Source organism: Passer montanus, unplaced genomic scaffold (assembly GCF_014805655.1).
Source record: "Passer montanus isolate IOZ18808 unplaced genomic scaffold, ASM1480565v1 scaffold10, whole genome shotgun sequence".
In the NCBI taxonomy this organism is placed as follows: Eukaryota; Metazoa; Chordata; class Aves; order Passeriformes; family Passeridae; genus Passer; species Passer montanus.
The window spans coordinates 34,538,758-34,559,145 of record NW_024356505.1 but is presented as its reverse complement, the minus strand read 5'-3'; the positions used below and the strand labels follow the sequence as shown (position 1 = coordinate 34,559,145).

Below are 20,388 nucleotides of genomic sequence, written 5' to 3'. Positions count from 1 at the left end.
AGAGCGTAGCTCTGGCTGTGACACACAGTCCCCCAAACTCATTTCTGTCCTGCTGGTGCATAGATCCACGAATGCAGCGGGCAGCTGGGCAGGACCAAGGGGAAGGTCTCCTGTTGGATCTGAGTTACCAAATCTGCTCCCTCTCGGGGCCAGGCTGGTGCCGCTGAAAAGCTGAACTTGGGCAGAGGATTGATTCCCTTTGTCTGCAGCACAGTGACCCCGGAGCCCTTCCCTCCCTGCACCAGGAAACTCAGTCCCTGTGTGGAGATCCTTCCTTAGCCTGCATGGCCCTGGGAAAATGTACCACCTTTTATACACAAACGAGGACTGTGAGTTTGATTGATAAAGTGATAGCCTAACCTTAGATAATATGCAGCAAAGGTGCTGCTTTGCTTTTGGTGGGGCAATTCTCTATGCAGCAATTTGTGTTGGAAGAATCCATTTTAGATACCCAGAGAAAGTTTATGTATGAAAGAGAGTGCATTAATTAACAATCATTAATATTCTTGATGATTTTTAAATTGGCCTGGTGGTGGGTGTGTATATGGATAAGAATGATGGGTGTTGGGTTCTTTTAATCATATAAGTACGTGGGATGTTTTAAAGAAATAAAATGTGGTGAAAGTGTCAGGTAGCATTCCAGGAATGCAGGAGGAAATGTATGCAACCAGAAGTTAGAACTAACAGATTGATTTCCTGGTCACTGTGCATGAATTCTTTCTAGCCTTGTGTATATCCTGATAACCAGATGGCTTACAGTATAGATACAAAGTTTGTTTTGTTTTTATTTTGAAAGGCCTACGGTATGCAGCCTTTTTCCCAGACAGCAGCAAAAAACAAGGTGAACAATTTTTGCACTATGTGGTTTTGAATTCTGTCATATTTCCTATTACGTTTCTGTCTCCCATTAGGATAGCTTAGTTTACTCTCCTAGCCACCACCATCATCCATGTCACCCCCGGTCCCGAGCGGAGCGTGTGCGCGGCTGGCCCGGGCCCGCTCCCGCCGCTGTCCCCGCGGCCGCCCTCAGGCCGCCGCTCTCGGCAGCGCCCGGCGACACCTGGCGGTGCGGCCGGGAACTGCAGCCCCGCCGCGCCCTGCCCGAGCGGCCCGGCCCGCCCGGGCCCCGGCTGGGCTCGGCGCGACCGGCCCCGTCTCCCGCATGGAGATAAATAAGTGAATAAATAGACGGAGTGCTGGGAGCGCACTCCCCTCCCGTTCACGCTTAGGTAAGCCGAGAGGAGCAATAGCCAACGTTTCGTTGCTGTTGGAGGAAAACTGATGCCTCTGACCTCGCTATTGAAGTCAATAGGGCAGTTGTCCACAAGGGTTATGCACCTTTTTAAACCTTTTTTTAAATAGCTTTTCAAATATATTGCACAAATTAATGTTTTATGTATACTTATGCACTAAATATACTGCATTAAACTAAAGCTTTTTTTTCTGTGAAAATCCTTGTATTTAGAAATAATGGGGTTTTCAAAACTTTGCAGTGTGAATACTGAAGGAAGCCTCTTCTGCTCTTTTATTTAACGTCATGGTTTCTGGCTTGAGTGTATGGTTTTTCTTGCCAGCAAATATATTTCCGTATGTTTATGAAATTCCGCATCTCTTTGCCAGCATATTTCTTAACAATGGAATATCTGGGAGATACGAATACGTAACTAATACAAACAAAAATTAAGACTCCTGGAATCCTGAATCTGTGGTGAAATTGCAGGACCTCTTGGGGTCTTCTCAGTTTAATTTTTATCTAAATATACATTCAACCAAAACTGATTCTTTTTCTTGCTTAATTGGCCCTTTACTGCCACCTGATTTTTTTTTTTCATTTTCTAGATACAGTTAATATAAATGACATAAAAAAACATTATCCTGATTTCTCCCAGTCTACAGGCAAATCAAGTGCACCAACAATGCAGTATCTTTAGTTGTTTACAAAATATCCCAAAGAAAGGGCTCCCAAAATACACAGCCACTGGACTTTGGAAGGGGAAAGATTTGGTGAAACAAGAATGTGTTCTTTTAGGCAAAACTGGTGGTGCTATGCCATTTTGAGATATACAGAATTTGCCAACAAAATGAAATGAGGAGAAATGACAAAAGGTCAAGTTACACTGTTAATCTGCACAACAAAGGAGGGCAAAGTTCTGGTTAAGATTTCATAGGGTGGTTCCCCCCCCCTCTAAACTTGCTACCCCTGCAATCCAGTTTAGTGCAGGCAGTGTGGGTTGGGGTTGTCCCAAAATCTCGTGTGTTCCTGGGGGCTCTGCTCAGAGGAGTTCTGTGGCCCTTCGTACGCTGCTCCGCTGGAGGAGACCTCTCACACCAGGACTGCACTTCCCAGGCACAGAATAATGAAAACCACACAAATGCCGGTGCTGGCAGTCGGTGGGAATTGCTAACTCCACCTTTACAACATGACATTAAAAATAGCTCGATCAGATTTTTATCGAGATAATTTACTGAAGAATAGGAGTAGTTTTTGCAGAGATCTGAACCCATTGAAAAGTGACATTTGACATGAAAAGGCATTGGGAGTTTTATCTGAGATATGACAGCTATTTTGTCTTCTAAGTGTAGAGAAAACTGTGGCATTTCAGATAACAAACAAACATTTAACAGTGGCCACTGGCAATTCTGCTTGGTTTTAGAACTACAGATTCCTAGAGCAAAATTCTGCCTCCAAATTATATGCATGCTGCTCTCATTTATTTCAGCAAAGCTTGTGCACATGTTTCAAAGGTCAGAATTTGGCCGTTGGGGGTGAATTTTCAAGGAAAAGTATATTAAAGACACCTGTGCATCAGCAGAACCATATCCTTTGTCTACTGCAGAACATTTCAGGAATGAGCCCGGTGCTATTGAGCACGGCAAGTGAAACATTTTATATGTTTTGAATTGCATTGGGATTGCTTAGCAGAAACATTTCTTGCAGTAATTGGTTCATGATTTCATTTATTTCTTGTAACTCAACACTTTGATGCTGAAAAGTTGTCAGTTTTAAGAGAGGAAAGCCTGGAAGGGACCACCCTTCAGAAAATTACAGTTGAAAATATAATGTAACAATCAAGCTGAGGGAAATAGTCCAAGAAAATAGGTATGGTCTGTTGAGGTGCACAAACTTTTGTTTGCAATCTAATACAGAGAGGTCAACAAATGTTTTACACAAAGGTAGAAAACAAACCCACTTTTCATTGTGGACAGAGCTCATATTTGAAATTGTAACTAATCAGAAAATTGAAAAAATTCAAACTTGGCATTCATATTCTATTGGAGTTAGTGTGTATTAAATTGATGAAGACCTTTAAGCACGTAGGTTTTCCCCTGTTTTTTAAACATTATACACTTCTTAAAAATGTTTATAATGTCTAATTGCTGCTGGATTTCAAGACATATCAATTTTGTTCTTAGTTCCTGCAGATTTTGACAGAATGTCATACCAAAATATTTTGTATTTTTTGTAGGACTGGGAAACAGAAAATCATGACTGGTATTGTTTTGAATGCCATTTGCCTGGAGAGGTGTTGATATGTGACCTGTGTTTTCGTGTGTATCATTCCAAGTGTTTGTCTGATGAGTTCAGGCTTAGAGACAGCAGTAGTCACTGGCAGTGCCCAGTTTGCAGGGTGAGTACCTATGAGATTTCATGTGCTGATTAGAGGATTGCTATTCATTAACAGATTTATGAAGGTGTTCAGATGGTCTGGCCAGGTTATTGGGTAAAGAACTGAATATTGAAACGATGGTACATACCTAGAGCATCTGTACAGAGGTACCAAAATGTGGTGCATGTAGCAGATGGCAATTTTTGAAGATTCCAGCAAGTTTTACTTGCACAGTACCCTGTGCCAGAGTGTGTGCACCTGAGTGCAGTAAAGTGTGGGAACCTTCAACAAGAGTAAACAAATTGCTGTATAAGATGCTACTGTTGTTACCTAATGTCATTTTCATGAATCATTTTTGTATTTTGATGACTTGCATTCTTAATATTTTATTGGAATGGTATTTTATGTTATAAAGCCACAGTCATGTTACTGATGAGTCTAGTATCAAAAACAAGGAGTTAAATCCTGCTTTTACTGATGTGGATTCTATTGGTGCAAAAAGAGCAATCTGGATTTCACTCACGGCATCCATATCTATGTTGCTTTTTCTTTAAAAATGCTATTCTTATGAGTATGGCAGTGAGACAGCAAAAAGCATTTCTTATATACTTTCCAAGAATGGGCAGATATGTTGTCTACATGCCATTAGAAGATGAAACATTCTGGTCAGGAGTGGTGCCTACTGGTACCTAGCCTTGAATCAGCCAAATACCTGCTGCTGTTGTCATCTCTGTGTCACCTCCCCAAATGGAGCACTTCACTAGGCTTCCTACAGAGCTAGACTCCCTTCCTGTGGAAGGAATAATGCATATGAATGTTTCAGATAAAATTGTTGCTACAGAAAGGCTTAAAACTGCCACTTCCACTCTGCCTAGGATTGCTGGAGAGAGAGGCACTTCCTTTGCTAAAAGCTTGGATTAGCTGTAGAGCAGCAGGCTGACCTTAGGATGATCTGTGCTGCAAGGAATGTAAGGTTTCAGGCACTTTGTGGGATGGGGAAGCAGTTGTTGAAAACATGTGGAGTGTTTTGTTTCAAAACAGCACTTTTGACTGCTGTTACCTTAGAGTGAGTTCCACAAAACCTGTTGTTGTTGCCTCAGGTTGCTCTCAGGAGAGCAGATTGCTCTCAGGGAGCTCCCAGGGTTTAGGGAAATAGTAAAAAAATCAGGCCTGCCTCAAAGAAGCTGAAAGTAATGAAAAGGAAGTAGTGGCAGGGAAGAACTGTTAAGAATAAACACATATACTGTATCTCTCCATATTGAATTGCTAGCATTTAATTTAGCTACTCAATAGTCCCTCTTTTAAAACCAAAAACTATGACTGTATATAGATGATTTACTTTAAGATTTTTAAATAAATCTCTTTTATAATTTTTGGGTCTTATTATAAGTATTGATTATTCCTATAAATAGTTAAAATTAGGTAAACTGCATCAAGTCTTCACTGGATTTGCCAGGAATTTTAAATGATGCCTGGTGAAGGTAGAGAATGTGGATGGTTTATGCCACCTTGTGTATGAAGTGGTTTCATAACATTTATCTTGTACTATGGGTGTCCTCAGAGTGGAAATGCTGAATCATTGCTGGAAATATGCTCTGATACGTCAGCTTTGAGAACAGTTTGACTTTCATCATGAAGCCTTGAAGTCCTTTATGGCAATGATATTAAATAAACGTTTACCTTAATAAGAAAATCCTGTGAAACTTGAGCCATGTGCTCTCTGCCTATCTTTCTGCATATTGGTTCCTTTTTTTTTATACAAATATTAAGGAGAGGTTTGGGGGGCTCTTAAATACTTCCTGCCCCAGAGGCCTTTGGCTTGCTCAGTGCCTCAGGTGATGATCAACCTATTTTTGTGGATATTGCCATTGTGAATGCCATGGCATCCTTTCTCCCCCTGTGTCAGCAGCTCCTATTTTTTTTTGTTGTTAATTCAAATCACTTCAAGCCCTAATTCTGCAAACTTGGGCTAAGGAGGCTTGCACAGTCCCTTTAAGTGTGGGAGGCAGCATCCTTGTGTCAGTAGTCATCCTTCAGTGTTCTGCTACTTTCTCCCCACCCTCCTAGGAAATGACTGCTCTAATTTCATTTTTAAAGCAAGAAAGTGGCCTATATTCCAAAACCTAATAATGTGGAGAGAGGCCTGGCTGATGTCCAGAGGGCATAACAGAGCTTAACCATCTTGCATAAGGGCAGTGGGGGTTTTACACTGTTATCAGCAGTAAATAAGTGTCTTCAAGAAAAGTGATAGCTGGGACAAAGAGATACATGTATTTTCATATTTAATTCCATAACTGGACATGGCACTTTTCACTTGGAGATTTTAAAGCTCTTTACAAAGGTGAAGTAAAAGTATGTTTAAAACATAATATATTGGGAGAAATAATCTAAGAACACTTCATTCTTATGTAAAGATTGCTTCTGTAATGCTGCCAAGGTCAGCAAGCCTTTGGATTTTTCATTTCACAATTGCTGGTTGTATTAGTTTGATCAACCAGTGCAGCTTTATCTTGCACACTTGGCTACTCAGAAATATTTTATAAAGCCAATGCTAAAGATTTGTTCATAGCTTAAAAAAATATTTTCTTCCCATATAATTTATAACAATCCCTTTCAAACCTTGTTCTGAACTCTGTTTGCCTGTTCATGGTTTTTTGCCATTGCATCCATGAACAACAACGTCCAGTTCCTCATTTATTTCTTTTTTCAAATTGATGGTACCACTCTGAGCATTTTTGTACCCTATATAACTCTCAGCAGGAGTCAAAAGTCAAACAAAGTTCAATTCAAACCATATTGCACTGATTGAAATTTTTCCCTGACTGTTGACTAATCATTGTCTTAAGTGAAATAAATTGGCATTATCAGCAAAATTCCTGGTAGACAAGTCACAAGAGAAAAACTTAATATTGAATGAGCTTAGAGATTACATTTTTCACTACTGGAATCGTCCATTCCAGACAGGGTTAGTCACCTCTGTCTCTGAAATATATAGGAAACTTGTACATTTATTGCTTCTTTTCAGTTATATAAAACAAGGGAATTAATTTTCTCCAGCTGTTAATTCAGTACCTAAAGACTACAAAAAGTACTGCCAAAATACTAATTTTTTGGAGGGGGAATAGATATGTACAAAATTATGAGTAGGAGAATTTTGATCATTTTGGTGTAACTGACTATTATTATTTCTTGTTTAAAAATCTAAATTAAAAATAGAAGAAGGCAAAATTAAGCATTTTGATATATCATTTGTCGCAGAGAAATAGATTTTGATTCATGAAACAGAAGGAAAGAATTAGTCGTGTGGTTTTGCTTGACTACTAAATTTTTTTTACAATCATCTCATGAGAGATTGGTCTTCCATGCATGTTCTTTGCAAGGACTTATAGCCAATTTACCTATCATAGTGGGTACTCCAATATTCCTAGGGTTTATACATAGGAGACCAAAGTAATCTGTAGGGCTTAAGATACTAAATACTGTGCTGGGAAGTATTCTATGGATAGGCTTTTTCTGAGTTCTGGTATTGTACTGAGCATTTCCTAGGGTACATAAAAATAAACCATTATGGAGTTCACAATCAACTTCAGACAAAATTTAATAAATGAGAATAAGAAGCAGTGGAAAGTTAGAGGCAGAGGAAGATGGAGGTTACAGAAGTGAAGTTACTCAAGTGCTTAGATCAGAGGGGTAGGTACCAGCTGTCAGTCAAGGTGGTGAATGTCAAAGGGAGGAAAGAATCTGGCTTTATTGGCTTATTTCATAGCGTTATGGTAGGAGTTTGAGACCTGGATGGGGAAACATATTCTTGAAACGGTATTTGGTGTGGTCACACAAATAATAGTCGTGGATTGGTGGGTAAAGAGCAGTCCTAGGGTAGGAGCAGATTTAGCAGCACCTAGGGAAGGATGAGATTTAGCCCACCCCTGTGAGGTGTTAGTCCTCACCAGTCCCTCCCATGCACCCTGGAATAAATCAGGGAGCTGACAGAACTGGGCATTGTATAGGACATCCTGAATTAAGATTAAAGGAATTTGTCCACAGCCGTGAGAAAACTGGGAAACCTCCACTTAGAGCCTCCTGCCACCTTCTTTGTGCAGATAAAAGCATATTTAATTCATATGCTGCTTCATATTCAGAAAGTGCTTAGTGCACCATACATGTAGAAATCAATTTTTGGATTCAGCTGTAACATTTCCAAAAGCACCTGATGCTTTAAAAAGTCTAATTTTACTGTATCTGATCATGAAAGAGGCAAATCTCAGGGCATATTTTGCTCCTGCAGAAGCTTTTCTGTGTGATGCTTAGGGCACACAGTGCATTGATTGCTCTGAGACCCATTCCATGTGCCTGCATACCTTTCTTAATGGTACAGGAAACCTGAGGACCTGAGGGTTGAAAGTTTGAGAGGGCAGCAGAGCAGTAAAGCTTTCCATATGTAGCACCAAATTCCTCTGGCAATTTAAGCCCTAAAAAAGTCCAAGGGCCAGTGTGTAAAGCAAGAAGTTTCTAAAGAGCAGTGGTGAGTGTATGTTAGACTCATGCTCATAGTTCCCCTCTGCAAATAGACCCCTGGAAACCTGAATTGCTTCTGAAAATGCAACTGATGCCTTAGAAACACGTATCTGTCATTGAGCAGCCTTCACATAATCCATCACTGAGCTGAAATGCAGCTCTTTGATGTGTGTATACACAGGACAGGTGAGAGAGGAAGGGAAAAATATTCATTAATGGGAGATTACAGGGAAACAGAAACCTTTTTAAATGGTGCAAATATAATTTGAATGCCTATAGCTAGGCAGAATGCTGGCACTGATACCTTGCATTTCTTAGAGTTTTCCTATTTTTTTTCTCTTCAAATGAAAGACTGCAGCAACTGCAGCACAATGTCCCCTCTGGGAGCTGAGAGCTAACTCAGAGTGCAGAGGTTTGTCACTTCCATCATCCATGGTGCTACTGCAGGATGGGGTGTTTATGGGATGTGCCCCTGGCTTCTCTAGCCTCATGTGGTTTGTAAAGCCTTGCAAAGAAGTCCTGCACTATAAGCATGTCAGAATTGCTAAATAAGTCACACCTGCACAGTAGCAATATATTGCTCCCCTCTTGAACAGCTAGGCAGTGTAATTAATCTGGAATATTGAATATAAAGAGCAATGTAACCTTCAGGTTCCAGCTTCTAAGAAACAGATGTGCTGCAGAGAATAAGGCTCATAGAAAGTATTTCCTGCACCCACAAGAAAAGAGTTAGGCTGCAGGCTTGGCCTTTCACCTGCCAAATCTCATTAATCTTCTACATGAGGATTGCTATTGGGAAGGTTATTACTTCACTCCGTCATCCCCTGTCTAAACACATCGGCCTGACCAAGTCTTTCAGTTTACCATGATTCAAAGCAGGAGGTTTGCAGATTTCTCTGTAGCAGGGCTGTAACTTGGGACTTGCCCATGCTGCAGGTTAACCCGAGCAGGCAGCTAAGCACCACAGGGATGCATTCCCATGTCTCCTCAACTCCCAGCTGTAAAGAAAACAAAACAAAGGTGGTGCAAGGGCAGTCACTCCCCACCCTGATGGATAGATCAGTGCCCAGACAGTTCCTGAATTAAAGATGACTAAATTCCCCTAAGCCCCCTCTTCTTCCTTTCTCTTGCTGAGCTTGAGGTTACATGGCATGGAGTAGCTCTTTGGTTAGTGCAGGTTCAGCCTTCTTGTGTCTTCTCCCAACCTCCACAGTCTGATCACTGTGGGGCAGAGTGAGAAACTGCCTTTACCCTCTGCAAGCACTGCTCAGCAGGAGCTGGAGCATCCGTGTGTTACCAACACTGTTTTGGTCACAAACCTAAACCACAATGCCACACGAGCTGCTGTGTCAACAATAATTTCATCCCAGCCAGACCTGGTACAGTCCCATATAAAGATAATTTATCCACAAATAGGCTATGTAAAAGTATAAGGATCCTGACATTTTGGGGGCTGGATTGAATCTCAGCAGTCTCCTTGAAACAAAGTTGAACTTGAACAAGGTTTCCAGTAGAGTATCTTAGTAGATCTGACAGGGAGAAGAAAGTGGATCTTGCCACTATCATTGTTTTGTTTCTTGAAAATAGGAAATTAGAAGACCTAATTTTCATTTATATTTGCTTCTATATCACTCTGCCTATAAAGAGGACCTGAAAGTGGGTATATTATCTTGTGTCAGTGCAATATAAATAGATTTTATGCAAATCATAGTCCCCATCTAGTATTATCTATTTTCTTGCTTTAAGTGGCTCTAGGTTGATGACTCTGAGAACACTACAAGTCTTCAAAATACAAAGGAGGGATTTTCTTATTAAAAACTTACACATTTTCCATTATAACTTCTGAAGAATGTGTGAATGCTACCTCCTAAATGGCTAATTATTGAAAAGTGAATGAAGTGCTTGAAATGTAACTGGCTTTCTACAAAGGGTGAGCAACCTTGCCATAAAAAGACATTTTGCTGGCTCATAGGTTCCAATTCCCTAAATTTATTACCTTTCAAAATTTAGTAGAGGAACATGGAGATCATGTTTTTCTTAAAATAAATCAGTGTAGGGAATTGAAGGAAAAGTGGAAAAATTAAAGTTTGCCAGAATTGGCAAGTTAATTATACCATTTTCATTGATGCTTAAGATGATATTAATTGCTGACATCAATAACTACACAAAGCCAGCTATCTATCTTTTCTTATGATCTCAAGGATAAGACTGTAAACCATCTATCTCAACAGTCTCTTTCAGACTGTCTTGCCCAGCAGGGCATGAAAAATGGTCCACATGAATTCTGAAATACTTTCAAAGGATGATAAATTCCAGAGCCATGTCAGAAAAAGAGGTGTAGGACTAGTCAGTGCATGTGAGTTTTATTGTGTCCTCATAAGTTTCAGTCTTTTAAAATGCTGTGTCATTAGCAAGCACACAGCACTCCAGTGCCTGGAATGACAAAATGACAGCAGTGTTTCATAATGCAGATAATTTAATGCACATTTGGGTTTTCATTTGCAGTGGCAATGTTGGTTTATGAGAAACTGAGTAGGTGATTTGAATTCCAGCAGAATGCACGTTTCTCCTGGTAGTCAGAGTGAAACATGAATGTACAGAATGTGATTCAGTATATAGTGCAGGATAAATTCTCTGTCAGTCCAGAGTTTGGAAGGAAGGTCAGGCAACCATTAATATTATGAAAATAATGCTTAAAGGAACTGTAGGTTTAGGAATACCTGGGGCTGGCCCTTCCCATAAGAGATTTTTTCCCAGTCAGGAGGAAGCTGTAGTGTTGTTATGCACCATGCAGTGCCTGAGTAGGTTTGTGACTGAGCTGGTATTTCAGCACAGTTTGTAATGATTCTAATTGCTGTTAAGCAGTCAAATGAACAGCTTTGCAGGTAGTGCTGTGTACACTTCTGTTTCAAGAAAGGTAGTAGGTAGTAAGTACAATCCTGAGATGCATAGGTTTCAAGTTTGCTGTAGCACAGGGGAGCAGCCTGTGGTTTTCAGTGTCCTCAGTCTCTTGTAGGAGGAATAGAAACAGGGGAGACACAATCAAATCCTATCAGCTTTTTTTGTGCTAATGTGTAATTTTATTCTTGCCAAGTAAATTTGTAAAAGCAGGGGCTCTGTATTCAGTGTCTGTGAGCCCTATGTCCAGAAAGTAATTCAATGAAAAATAGCGCACTTCTAGTGACTGATAATTTTTAAGCCTCTTTTATTTACATATTAGAGCATGGATTCATTTTTTTCTGGTGTTTGCTAAGCAACCATCATCTTCACAATGATGTGGATCTTGCTAAAGACCGTCACATTTTCAGGATGCAGGTGTAACTGAGCCAGTTTGGTCCACACAGCTTGCACGCAAATGGTGAAATGAGGCATGAGAAGGGGAGAGCTCAGCCTGGCAGTCAGTGCACAAGGAGCTGTGAGGAGGAGTGAATGCCTTGCAGGAGACACGAGCAGTTAGAAACACTTGAGGCTAACAGACCTGGAACCCATGCTGTTGTTTCACTGTGCTTTTGTTTGGGAGAGCTACTGTAGGTAAAAGCAGGGAGGAGGTAGCACTTTGCAGGCAGCTGTTGTAGCTCTGCAGAGCTGTGCACAGCTGCTGTGAGCTGGGATTGGAAAGGCTGCTCTGTAAGACACATCAGGCATTTGCAGAGATACCTTCTCTACAGCAGCACATTTTCAGTATGCAGGGCTTCCCACTAGCCTGGTTATACTTTGAAGGGTGGGGTAAGTCTCTGTGATAGTCTGAGATGAGAAGGAAAAACTCTGGATCCTGAACTGCTAAAAAGTAGTGATCTGTGTTCCAGAATCTGGATTAAATTTTGTTGAGGAAGAACCACAAAGCTCCCAGACTGCTATGTTTCTTGAGCAGTAAAAAGTGCTCTGAGTTTCTACTGGCTAGAGCCAATTTGTCTTCCTCCCAGATGGTGTCATTTTGCTTAGTAAGCACATAATTTGTAGATGGTACAGGATATTATTTTTTAAATTATTTCTTATTTTACTAAAATTATTAATGCCTTGCTAATAAAAAGACCATTAAATAAATTTTCAGCTGCTCCCTAAAATGACTTTCTTCATTGCTTTATTCTAATTAGACACTTTTTTTATGAGAGGTTTTGACAAACTATTATGGATACAAGTGGAAATAGAACTTGCAATTTTTCTGTAGCTGAAGTTCTCAGCCCAGACATAATTCAAAGTAACAGATATGGTGGTAGTGGCGTGTTTGTGTTACTAATTTCTCAGAAAATATTTTCCCTAAGAAACAGTGTTTTATGTGATTCAAAGTTGCCTTCTCAAATCAAGTGTTAATGCTTGGAAATGTTTATTGGCTGGATTTTGAAGTCAAGTTTAAAATCCTAATATGATGCTGTTTTTCTTTGGCAGAGTATCAAGAAGAAAAACACGAGTAAACAAGAGATGAGCACATACCTGCGCTTCATCGTGTCCCGGATGAAGGAGCGGGTGAGTGTGAGCAGGGAGCTCTGCTCAGTCCCTGCTGCACTGCACAGGAGCATTGGGGTTGCCCTGTGACTGTGCAGGAAGGAGGGCTACAGGAGGGTGCTTTTTATTTCTCCTGTGTGTGTTTTCACATACACTTACCAGGCCCTGAGGTTTGGATCAGGGTTTTTGACATGAACAATTTTCAGGTTTGAGACACACCTAATCTCATGGGCTGTGGATCCCCAGTTTGCCCTTGTGTAGTCCCCACCTGAAATATTCCAAACTATTTCATTTTCTAATCCTCTTTTATGTGTTTTAAGCAGATTCCAAATGCAATAACAAACACTGTCTCATGGTCCTTTCAGGCTATAGATCTAAACAAGAAAGGGAAGGACAACAAACACCCAATGTATCGAAGGCTGGTGCACTCAGCTGTTGATGTTCCTACTATACAGGAGGTAGAGTGACTTGCTTTCTAACTTCCACCCTGGTTTTGGTGTCTTTTAATAGTGAAAGTCTAAAAAGTCCTAATCCTGTTTAATTCTCTTTATGATTAGTATTTCAGTATTGTATCCAGCATTAGATATGGAAGCTTAACGTGTCAAACTTTTCCTCATAAATAGGTAATGGAATAAAACCATTTTCAGTGGTGCCTAGTTTTCAGACACAGAGTATCCTCAATTCCTTTTGTACTAAGGTTACACTAGCATCTGCAGGTAGCTAAAATCTTCAGAGAAAATACTGTTTAGCTAAATCAATTAATACAGACTCAAGTGCCTATGTGTGCTTCTCTGGCCCAATGTTTTTGACCATATTCTGATTTCAGTCATTATGCCCTTGTGTGGGTGTCAGCTTTATAAACATCTGAATGATTCATAAAGAACCAATCACTTTGTTGATCATGAAAAACCAGACTCACCCAAAACATCTGTTTTGCATTAATTGTTCCAAAAATAAAGTACTAATAAATATATTGTCCCTTTTTTCTGAGCCAATGGTCTGATCATGACTCATAAATCAACTGCACATGACCATAATAAACAGCATATTCATCTTTACTCATTCCTGCAACTGGATTGTAGGCAGTGCTGTGGTATGTCTTGCCCTTTACAAGCACAGATGTGAAGAGCCTTTGTTTTATTATTAAAATGCACAAATAAACAATAGCTTCACTGACAGTTTTGGAGACCAGCACTGCTGTCTGTCTGGAAGTGCTGGCAACACTGTTTGAGCCTGAAAATAGGTCAGGCCTTCCTTTCACTCTGTCAACTTCTCCTGCTTCCATAGAAGGTATTTTGGCTTTGATACCATTCTACAAGCTGATGTTGTTTTGTTTGATGATTGGAATTGTCATAGATGTTCTTGAGAGAGCCTAGCTGAAAATGCTGCATTCCCCTTTGGACAAAGCCATACTAAGAAAATGAATTGCATGGCTCCATGTAGGCATTCTTTATGAGTTTGGAAGACTGGGACAACCAGCTTTCATCAGATAACACAGACTATCAAGGGAAGATCCTGGAAGCTCAGTCCTAAAGGCAGTCAACATTGATTTGAAACTAGATGATATTTTAAGGTACAAAATGTTCACCTCAGGGAACATAGTTTGAACAAATGTTTTGGGCCACACCTTATGCTGCAGCTACTACAGCTGCACCTTGTTCCAACCAGGAAAATCCTTTTTAAACTTGGTCAAGTATTAAAGGATCTATTTTACTTCTGGGCATTGCATAAAGGGCAGCCAGTGCTCAGGTACTAACAAAGAGTTGTAAGTATTCTTTTTGTATGCAGGAAAAGCAGTGTCTGATCTGCATAATGTAGACTTCAGTGAAAGCTTCTCTGCATAAAGCAGGTAGAGCACTTTGAAGAGTTTTCTCACAGCCTTGTGTTTTCTTTTGTGTAGAAAGTAAATGAAGGAAAGTACAGGAGTTATGAGGAGTTCAAAGCAGATGCTCAACTGCTTCTACACAACACAGTGATTTTCTATGGAGGTAAAATACTACATTTACTGCTTGCCTTGTTTGATTTGTCTTTATTTGTAGGAAACTTTGTAGGATGGATTTGGTATTAATTAGTCTTAAGTGTGAACAAATTAATTTGCAAGCCCTTTAAAATCAAAGTGCATAAGGACTTTTTAGGGTCTTTTTTGGCCCACCTACTACAGAACTATTTTCATCCTCCCTGGCTAAACCTCTTAGTGAGAATTACACTTTTTCCATCCTGCTTCTTCTTCATCAAAGTCCTAGGTCAGTCTATACTGCAGATTTTTGCCAATATACATATGTTTTCTTAGGGTAGGGTAGGGCTTGCTGTGCTGTGTCAGCAGAAACTATAGAAATATTGCTTTTACTTTTGGGCAATATCTGCCATATTGTGACAGCAAATGTAGCTACATCCACCTCAGGAGAGTGCTGCTGGTGCAGTGTGGAGGTACAGCCATCAGAGAGACTGCCAGGCACTGGGAAGATAATGAGTGAATGATTGGAAGTCAAAAAACACCACCACCATGTCCAGAAGCTGTATCCAGGTCCTGTTTTCCAGAGCCACCATCCTAGGAAGGATGTGGTTCTCCCCTGCAGACATGGCCACCATCAGGGGGAGTGGGAGGAGGGTGGCACCGGTCTGAATCCAACCCCAGGAGATCCACACTGTGGCTGGTGGGGAGAGATGTGAATATGCCAAGAGAGGAATACAGGGATGTAGAGGGAGGCTCAGTGATAAACAGTCTGTGAAGCTTCACTCCGAGCACAGAGCAGAAGGAGATGTTTTAGGACAACTGCAGTGTGACATTAAGACACAAGCAGAGAAAGGAACTGAACCCATAATAAGAGCAACTGTGTCTCCCTGCTGCTCCTCCTCCTCAGATGTGTACTTGCATTGTTCAGTGTAAAAGCAGTATTGTGGAATATAAATATGACACAGAAAACAAATATTGAAATGATTGTTAGAAAATTTTAATGGAAGGCCTGTCCAAGTGATTAAATTATGTTTTTTCTCCTTAAGCACGACAATTATAGCATGAATGTCACAGCAATGACAGCTGCAAATCTTTGTGAGCACTGTGATCATACTGTGATTGTTTACACCATCTATTTTTAATTTATAGCGGACAGTGAACAAGCTGATATAGCAAGGATGCTTTACAAAGACACCTGCCATGAAGTAAGTACCACCAAGTAACCAAGAGGTAACCAAGATACTTCATTTTCATTTCAAAACCTAAGAAATTATTCTTCATATTACAAAATAAAAATTGTGTGAAATTGAATTATAAATTTCCTCCTGAGAGTCCAGCAGCTGATTCAGAATTCCGTTTACTTTTTCTTTAGGTTTTTGTTGTTGGTTTGTTGGTTCTTTAAGGTTTTGGTGTTGTTTTTCTTTAGGTTTTTGTTGTTGGTTTGTTGGTTCTTTAAGGTTTTATTGTTGGGGTTTTGTTGGTTTTTTGGGGTTTTTTTTGCAACTAGTCTTTAAGGTTTTGGTGTTGGGGTTTTGTTGGTTTTTTGGGGGTTTTTTTTGCAACTAAATTATAATTTTAAAAACACTGATATTCAAATTTTGGTTTTGAAAAAAAGCAATATAGATTTGGACTAGAAATAATTGTACTTACTAATATAAATTGAATCTGAGGTAAGATTCTTACTAAATTCTGTAATTGTCATTAAAGCATTTCTCCATATGGGAGACCAAAAAATACAACTGAGGAGCTGGCACACTTTCTCCTTTTGTACAGTTGAATTACTTCTTTCACAATGTACTTTAAATATTTGATGAATTTTAAGAACTGTTCTTTGCATTTCATCTATAATAGATCATTAATATGTCAGTTAGTCTTCTCCCTCTGCCTGGGTTTTCTGAAACATGAATAATGTTTCTTCAGGTTGTCTTTCAGCCTCTCACAGCCCACCTCAGTTTCACACCTTTAGTTTGCAGAAGTAACTCCACCAAATAGCAAGCAGGCCTGAAAAATTTTACTACTTAAGGAAGAGGGATGATACTGAAATCACATAAATAGGATTTTTTTTTTGCTTATTTACCTTTTTTTTTTGTTTTGTTTTCCAGCTGGATGAACTGCAGCTTTGCAAGAACTGTTTCTATTTGTCAAATGCACGACCTGACAATTGGTTCTGCTATCCTTGTGTATGTTGCTGACACAGATTTTTATTTGTTTGCATTTCTGTATGAAATCCTGCAGTTTTGGTGTCATTAATGCATTGAATATTCCATTTCACAGGGCTTGTTTCAAAAGCATGGCTAAGACTCTGTAAGCCTGGATATTTTACACAAGTGAAGTGTTGATTGAAGTTCAAAGCTGTAACAATATAGGTTATAAAACTTGGGTAACAGCCAGTTACAACAGTTTCACAAGAAAATAAGGAGCTTACAGAACTAAAACTTTGCTCTTGAATGAAGCTAGAAAGACAAGTTAATTTTTAGGCTGCTTAATATCTCTCTTTTCAATAGACAATTATACCCTTTTCAGACTTTGCAGTTTTGGGGTTTTTTTAAAGTTGATCCAAGCAATCTATCTAACAAGGAAATGTAAGAAGATAAAAATGAAAATAGCACTAGACACAAACAGTAACCATACTCTTAAGGTACTAGCATAGTATTACAGCAGAATATTTGTGGGAGATAGCAATATAAGATTTCATATCCACTAACAAATACAACTTCTTTTTCTAGATACCTAATCATGAGTTGGTTTGGGCCAAAATGAAAGGCTTTGGGTTTTGGCCAGCCAAAGTCATGCAGAAAGAGGACAATCAAGTTGATGTTCGCTTTTTTGGCCATCACCACCAAAGGTAATTTATTAATTTCATGTGCTGCTTTTTACAAACAATATTAAAAGAATTTATCTCATCTGTCATGTTGAAAATCCTGGCTCAGCTTGCTGCCAGCATTAGAAATACTGAATACTTTGCCATAATTGTTTCAGAAAATTTAAATTTCAGTCTAACACTTCTGAAGTGTCCAAATTCAGTGGCTCAGAGGTTCTCTTTACACAGTTGCCAGAAGGATGTTCCTTAATGCCATTTTAATTAAAGACAGTAAGTGAACTTAAGCTGTTTCTTAGCAGTCTTCTAATCCAGGCCAAGGTGAAAATTGGACAGAAATGTACTCCTTCTATCAACAGTATTGACTTCAGGCAATTTCTCCTTTGAGCTGAGGCACTACAATTTTGTGGTTTAGTACCATGATATATATCACAAATGTTTGTGTCTCACTGCTACAACATTGACAGGCCTCCTGCTGGGACCCAGTTTGCAATTTCAGAGAATCCCTCTTTACATTGGAAACTTGTCTCTTAGAGATCAGCTTTTGGTTTTCTCTCCAGCTGTTTTTTCAGCATTTGGGAGTTTTGTAGCAGTGTGACAGAGGATGTACTGGTTTGGATTATTTTACTGTTTTATTTACATGGTTATAATGTGAGGAGAAGAGACATTTCTAAAGCAATTCATGGTTGTTGGGAGATGGTATATTTTGGTGCATCCCAAAAGGGCCTAGGCAATTCAGTAACGGGGTATTAGTTAACTGTTTATTTAAATTACTTTCATGTAACTTGCAAAATATACTGGTTGTTGGGAGATGGTATATTTTGGTGCATCCCAAAAGGGCCTAGACAATTCAGTAACAGAGTTTTAGTAACTGTTTATTTAAATTGCTTTCATGTAACTTGCACAGTATATAACATCTTTTCACTTTTTATATGAACTACCAAGACTTTTTAATAGTTATAAAGCAAGTAAAGGATCTTTACTGGTGCCTCTGTCACAGAATGCTTTTATTTTGAATGTGTTCATGAATACAGTGCAAAATATACAACATCTTTTCACTTTTTATATGAACTACCAAGACTTTCTAATAGTTATAAAGTAAAGGATCTTTACTGGTGCCTCTATCACAGAATGCTTTTACCTTGAATCTGTTCATGAATACAATTTATTTGTATTTATATTGTTTCTTTGTCTTTACTCATTAAATTTATATTGCAAGAATCAAGAATCTTTTCACAAACATGTCATTTGTTGAGTATTTAATCTGCTAGGCAGATGTGCAAGGCAGTGACTCTATATCCAATGTCCAGTGCTGCCTAGCACTTGGTATAACCTTTCAAAATGTCAGGACCTGCCTATCTAACTCTGAGGATTCTCTGAACACATTTAAGTGGACAAAGTAACTTTGGAACCATGTCACTGGCATGAATTCAGTCCAAACAAGCATAACAGTCCCCATGGAAGTTCAGTCCTGATAGACAGGGGCCCAGGACACAAAATGTCTCTGTTCAAGGTGAGGAGTTGGTTCATTCCTTGACAGTTTTAGGAAAGAGGTCAAGAGCTAAATTGGATTAGCATATGAACCTCCAGTAAAAAAAATGTTTCTAAGACTAATGTCTTAGGGCATTTAGCAAGAGAACGGATAAGAGAAGGTACTGGGGAAGGTTTGTGGCTCACCAAAAAGGAGAGAGACTTTAGGTCATAACACCAAGAGCTAACAAGTATTTATAATAACAAAAATGTCTAACAGCATGCAGTCCATTTTTTTTTTCAAATTTGTTGAGTTAAAAAAGAAATCAAAAATGAATTGTCAGAGATCAGCCATTATGAAAAACTGTTTTTGAAGTCAGTTTCTCAGGCTGAGATCCTTCACCTGTATTTCATGTTTCTGAACTGTCTGTTCTGTGTATTCCCAAGGGCCTGGATCCCCTCAGAAAACATTCAAGACATCACAGTGAACATCCACCGGCTGCACGTGAAGCGCAGCATGGGCTGGAAGAAGGCCTGTGATGAGCTGGAGCTGCACCAGCGCTTCCTTCGTGAGGGGAGATTCTGGAAATCAAAGAATGAGGACAAAGGGGAAGAGGAGGCAGAGTCCAGCATCTCTTCCACTAGCAATGAGCAAGTGAGTGCTGCTGCAATGTTAGCAATTGGGGCAATTCATTAAAGAGTACAAAGTCAATGTGGTTTTGATTAATGTGCTGTTAATTAGCCTTGTGCTCTGTCTGCAGGTTTGTGAGGACAAGAGGGTTGAAAAACTTACTCTCCCTATCACTTGTTCTCCCTATGTCACTTATATCCTTATCTTGCTATCAGTAATAGCAAGAATTTGGATTTTCCTCTTTCCTCAGTTTCTTGGATGACCTTTGTGAAGTTTCAAAGCATTTGTCACGCACAGCACCTTGATGAGACAGATCAAGATTTCTAAAGTTAAATAGGAATGTTTGAGTCAAATGTCACAGATATCAGATGGACTGCAACACTGCCTTCTTGGAGCCCTGTCAAGGGACAGCCCTGTGGCTGCTCAGCCTTTTCAGAGCTGGAATATGTTCACTTGGAGCTCTGTTCTGCCTTCAGATCCACAAGAAACACCAGCCATGACATTTTCAGCAGGTCCAACTGAAGTTAAGTGCAAACATTGCAATTGAGGACCACGTGACCAGCAACTGATTAAAATCATTAAAAATAATTCTGCAAAACAAGAAAAATCACATTGTTTTAACAAAGAGCACAAATGACCAAGATCCAAAACTTTGCATTTCCACATGGAAATTCCCTTATCATAGCTGATCTTTACTAATCATTCATTGTCCAAAAGGGTGTTATATATCCACTACTTTTCATAGTTTGCAGGATGCTTCTCTGTATTTTTGGCAGCCCTTTCCCTGGCAACATCTTTCCTCATTTAAAACCCCTATCCTTTCTCTAAGTCTGTATTTAAAAAAAAAATCAGTATATTTTCACCCTCTTCCTTTGTCATTTTGTCAAACAGGTCTATCACTCAATCTGGAATGAAAAAGTTTATAAAACTCTATGTTGTGGTGGGAGGT

At 39.4% G+C, this 20,388-nt stretch overlaps 1 protein-coding gene across 5 annotated transcripts in view; it reads left to right on the top strand.

Annotated features, from left to right (window-relative positions):
- Positions 1-20,388, top strand: part of ZMYND11 (zinc finger MYND-type containing 11) — a 105,486-nt gene that overhangs the window by 73,750 nt on the left and 11,348 nt on the right. For 2 of the 5 annotated variants that reach the window (XM_039713818.1, XM_039713823.1), the window contains exons 4-12: positions 797-841; positions 3,468-3,629; positions 12,510-12,587; positions 12,932-13,024; positions 14,467-14,554; positions 15,670-15,725; positions 16,623-16,700; positions 17,247-17,365; positions 19,256-19,463. In XM_039713818.1, the coding sequence (XP_039569752.1) occupies positions 797-841; positions 3,468-3,629; positions 12,510-12,587; positions 12,932-13,024; positions 14,467-14,554; positions 15,670-15,725; positions 16,623-16,700; positions 17,247-17,365; positions 19,256-19,463 (927 nt within the window). The remainder of the gene's footprint in view (positions 1-796; positions 842-3,467; positions 3,630-12,509; positions 12,588-12,931; positions 13,025-14,466; positions 14,555-15,669; positions 15,726-16,622; positions 16,701-17,246; positions 17,366-19,255; positions 19,464-20,388) is intronic. The other 3 variants (XM_039713841.1, XM_039713832.1, XM_039713850.1) reach the window with 3 other exon arrangements.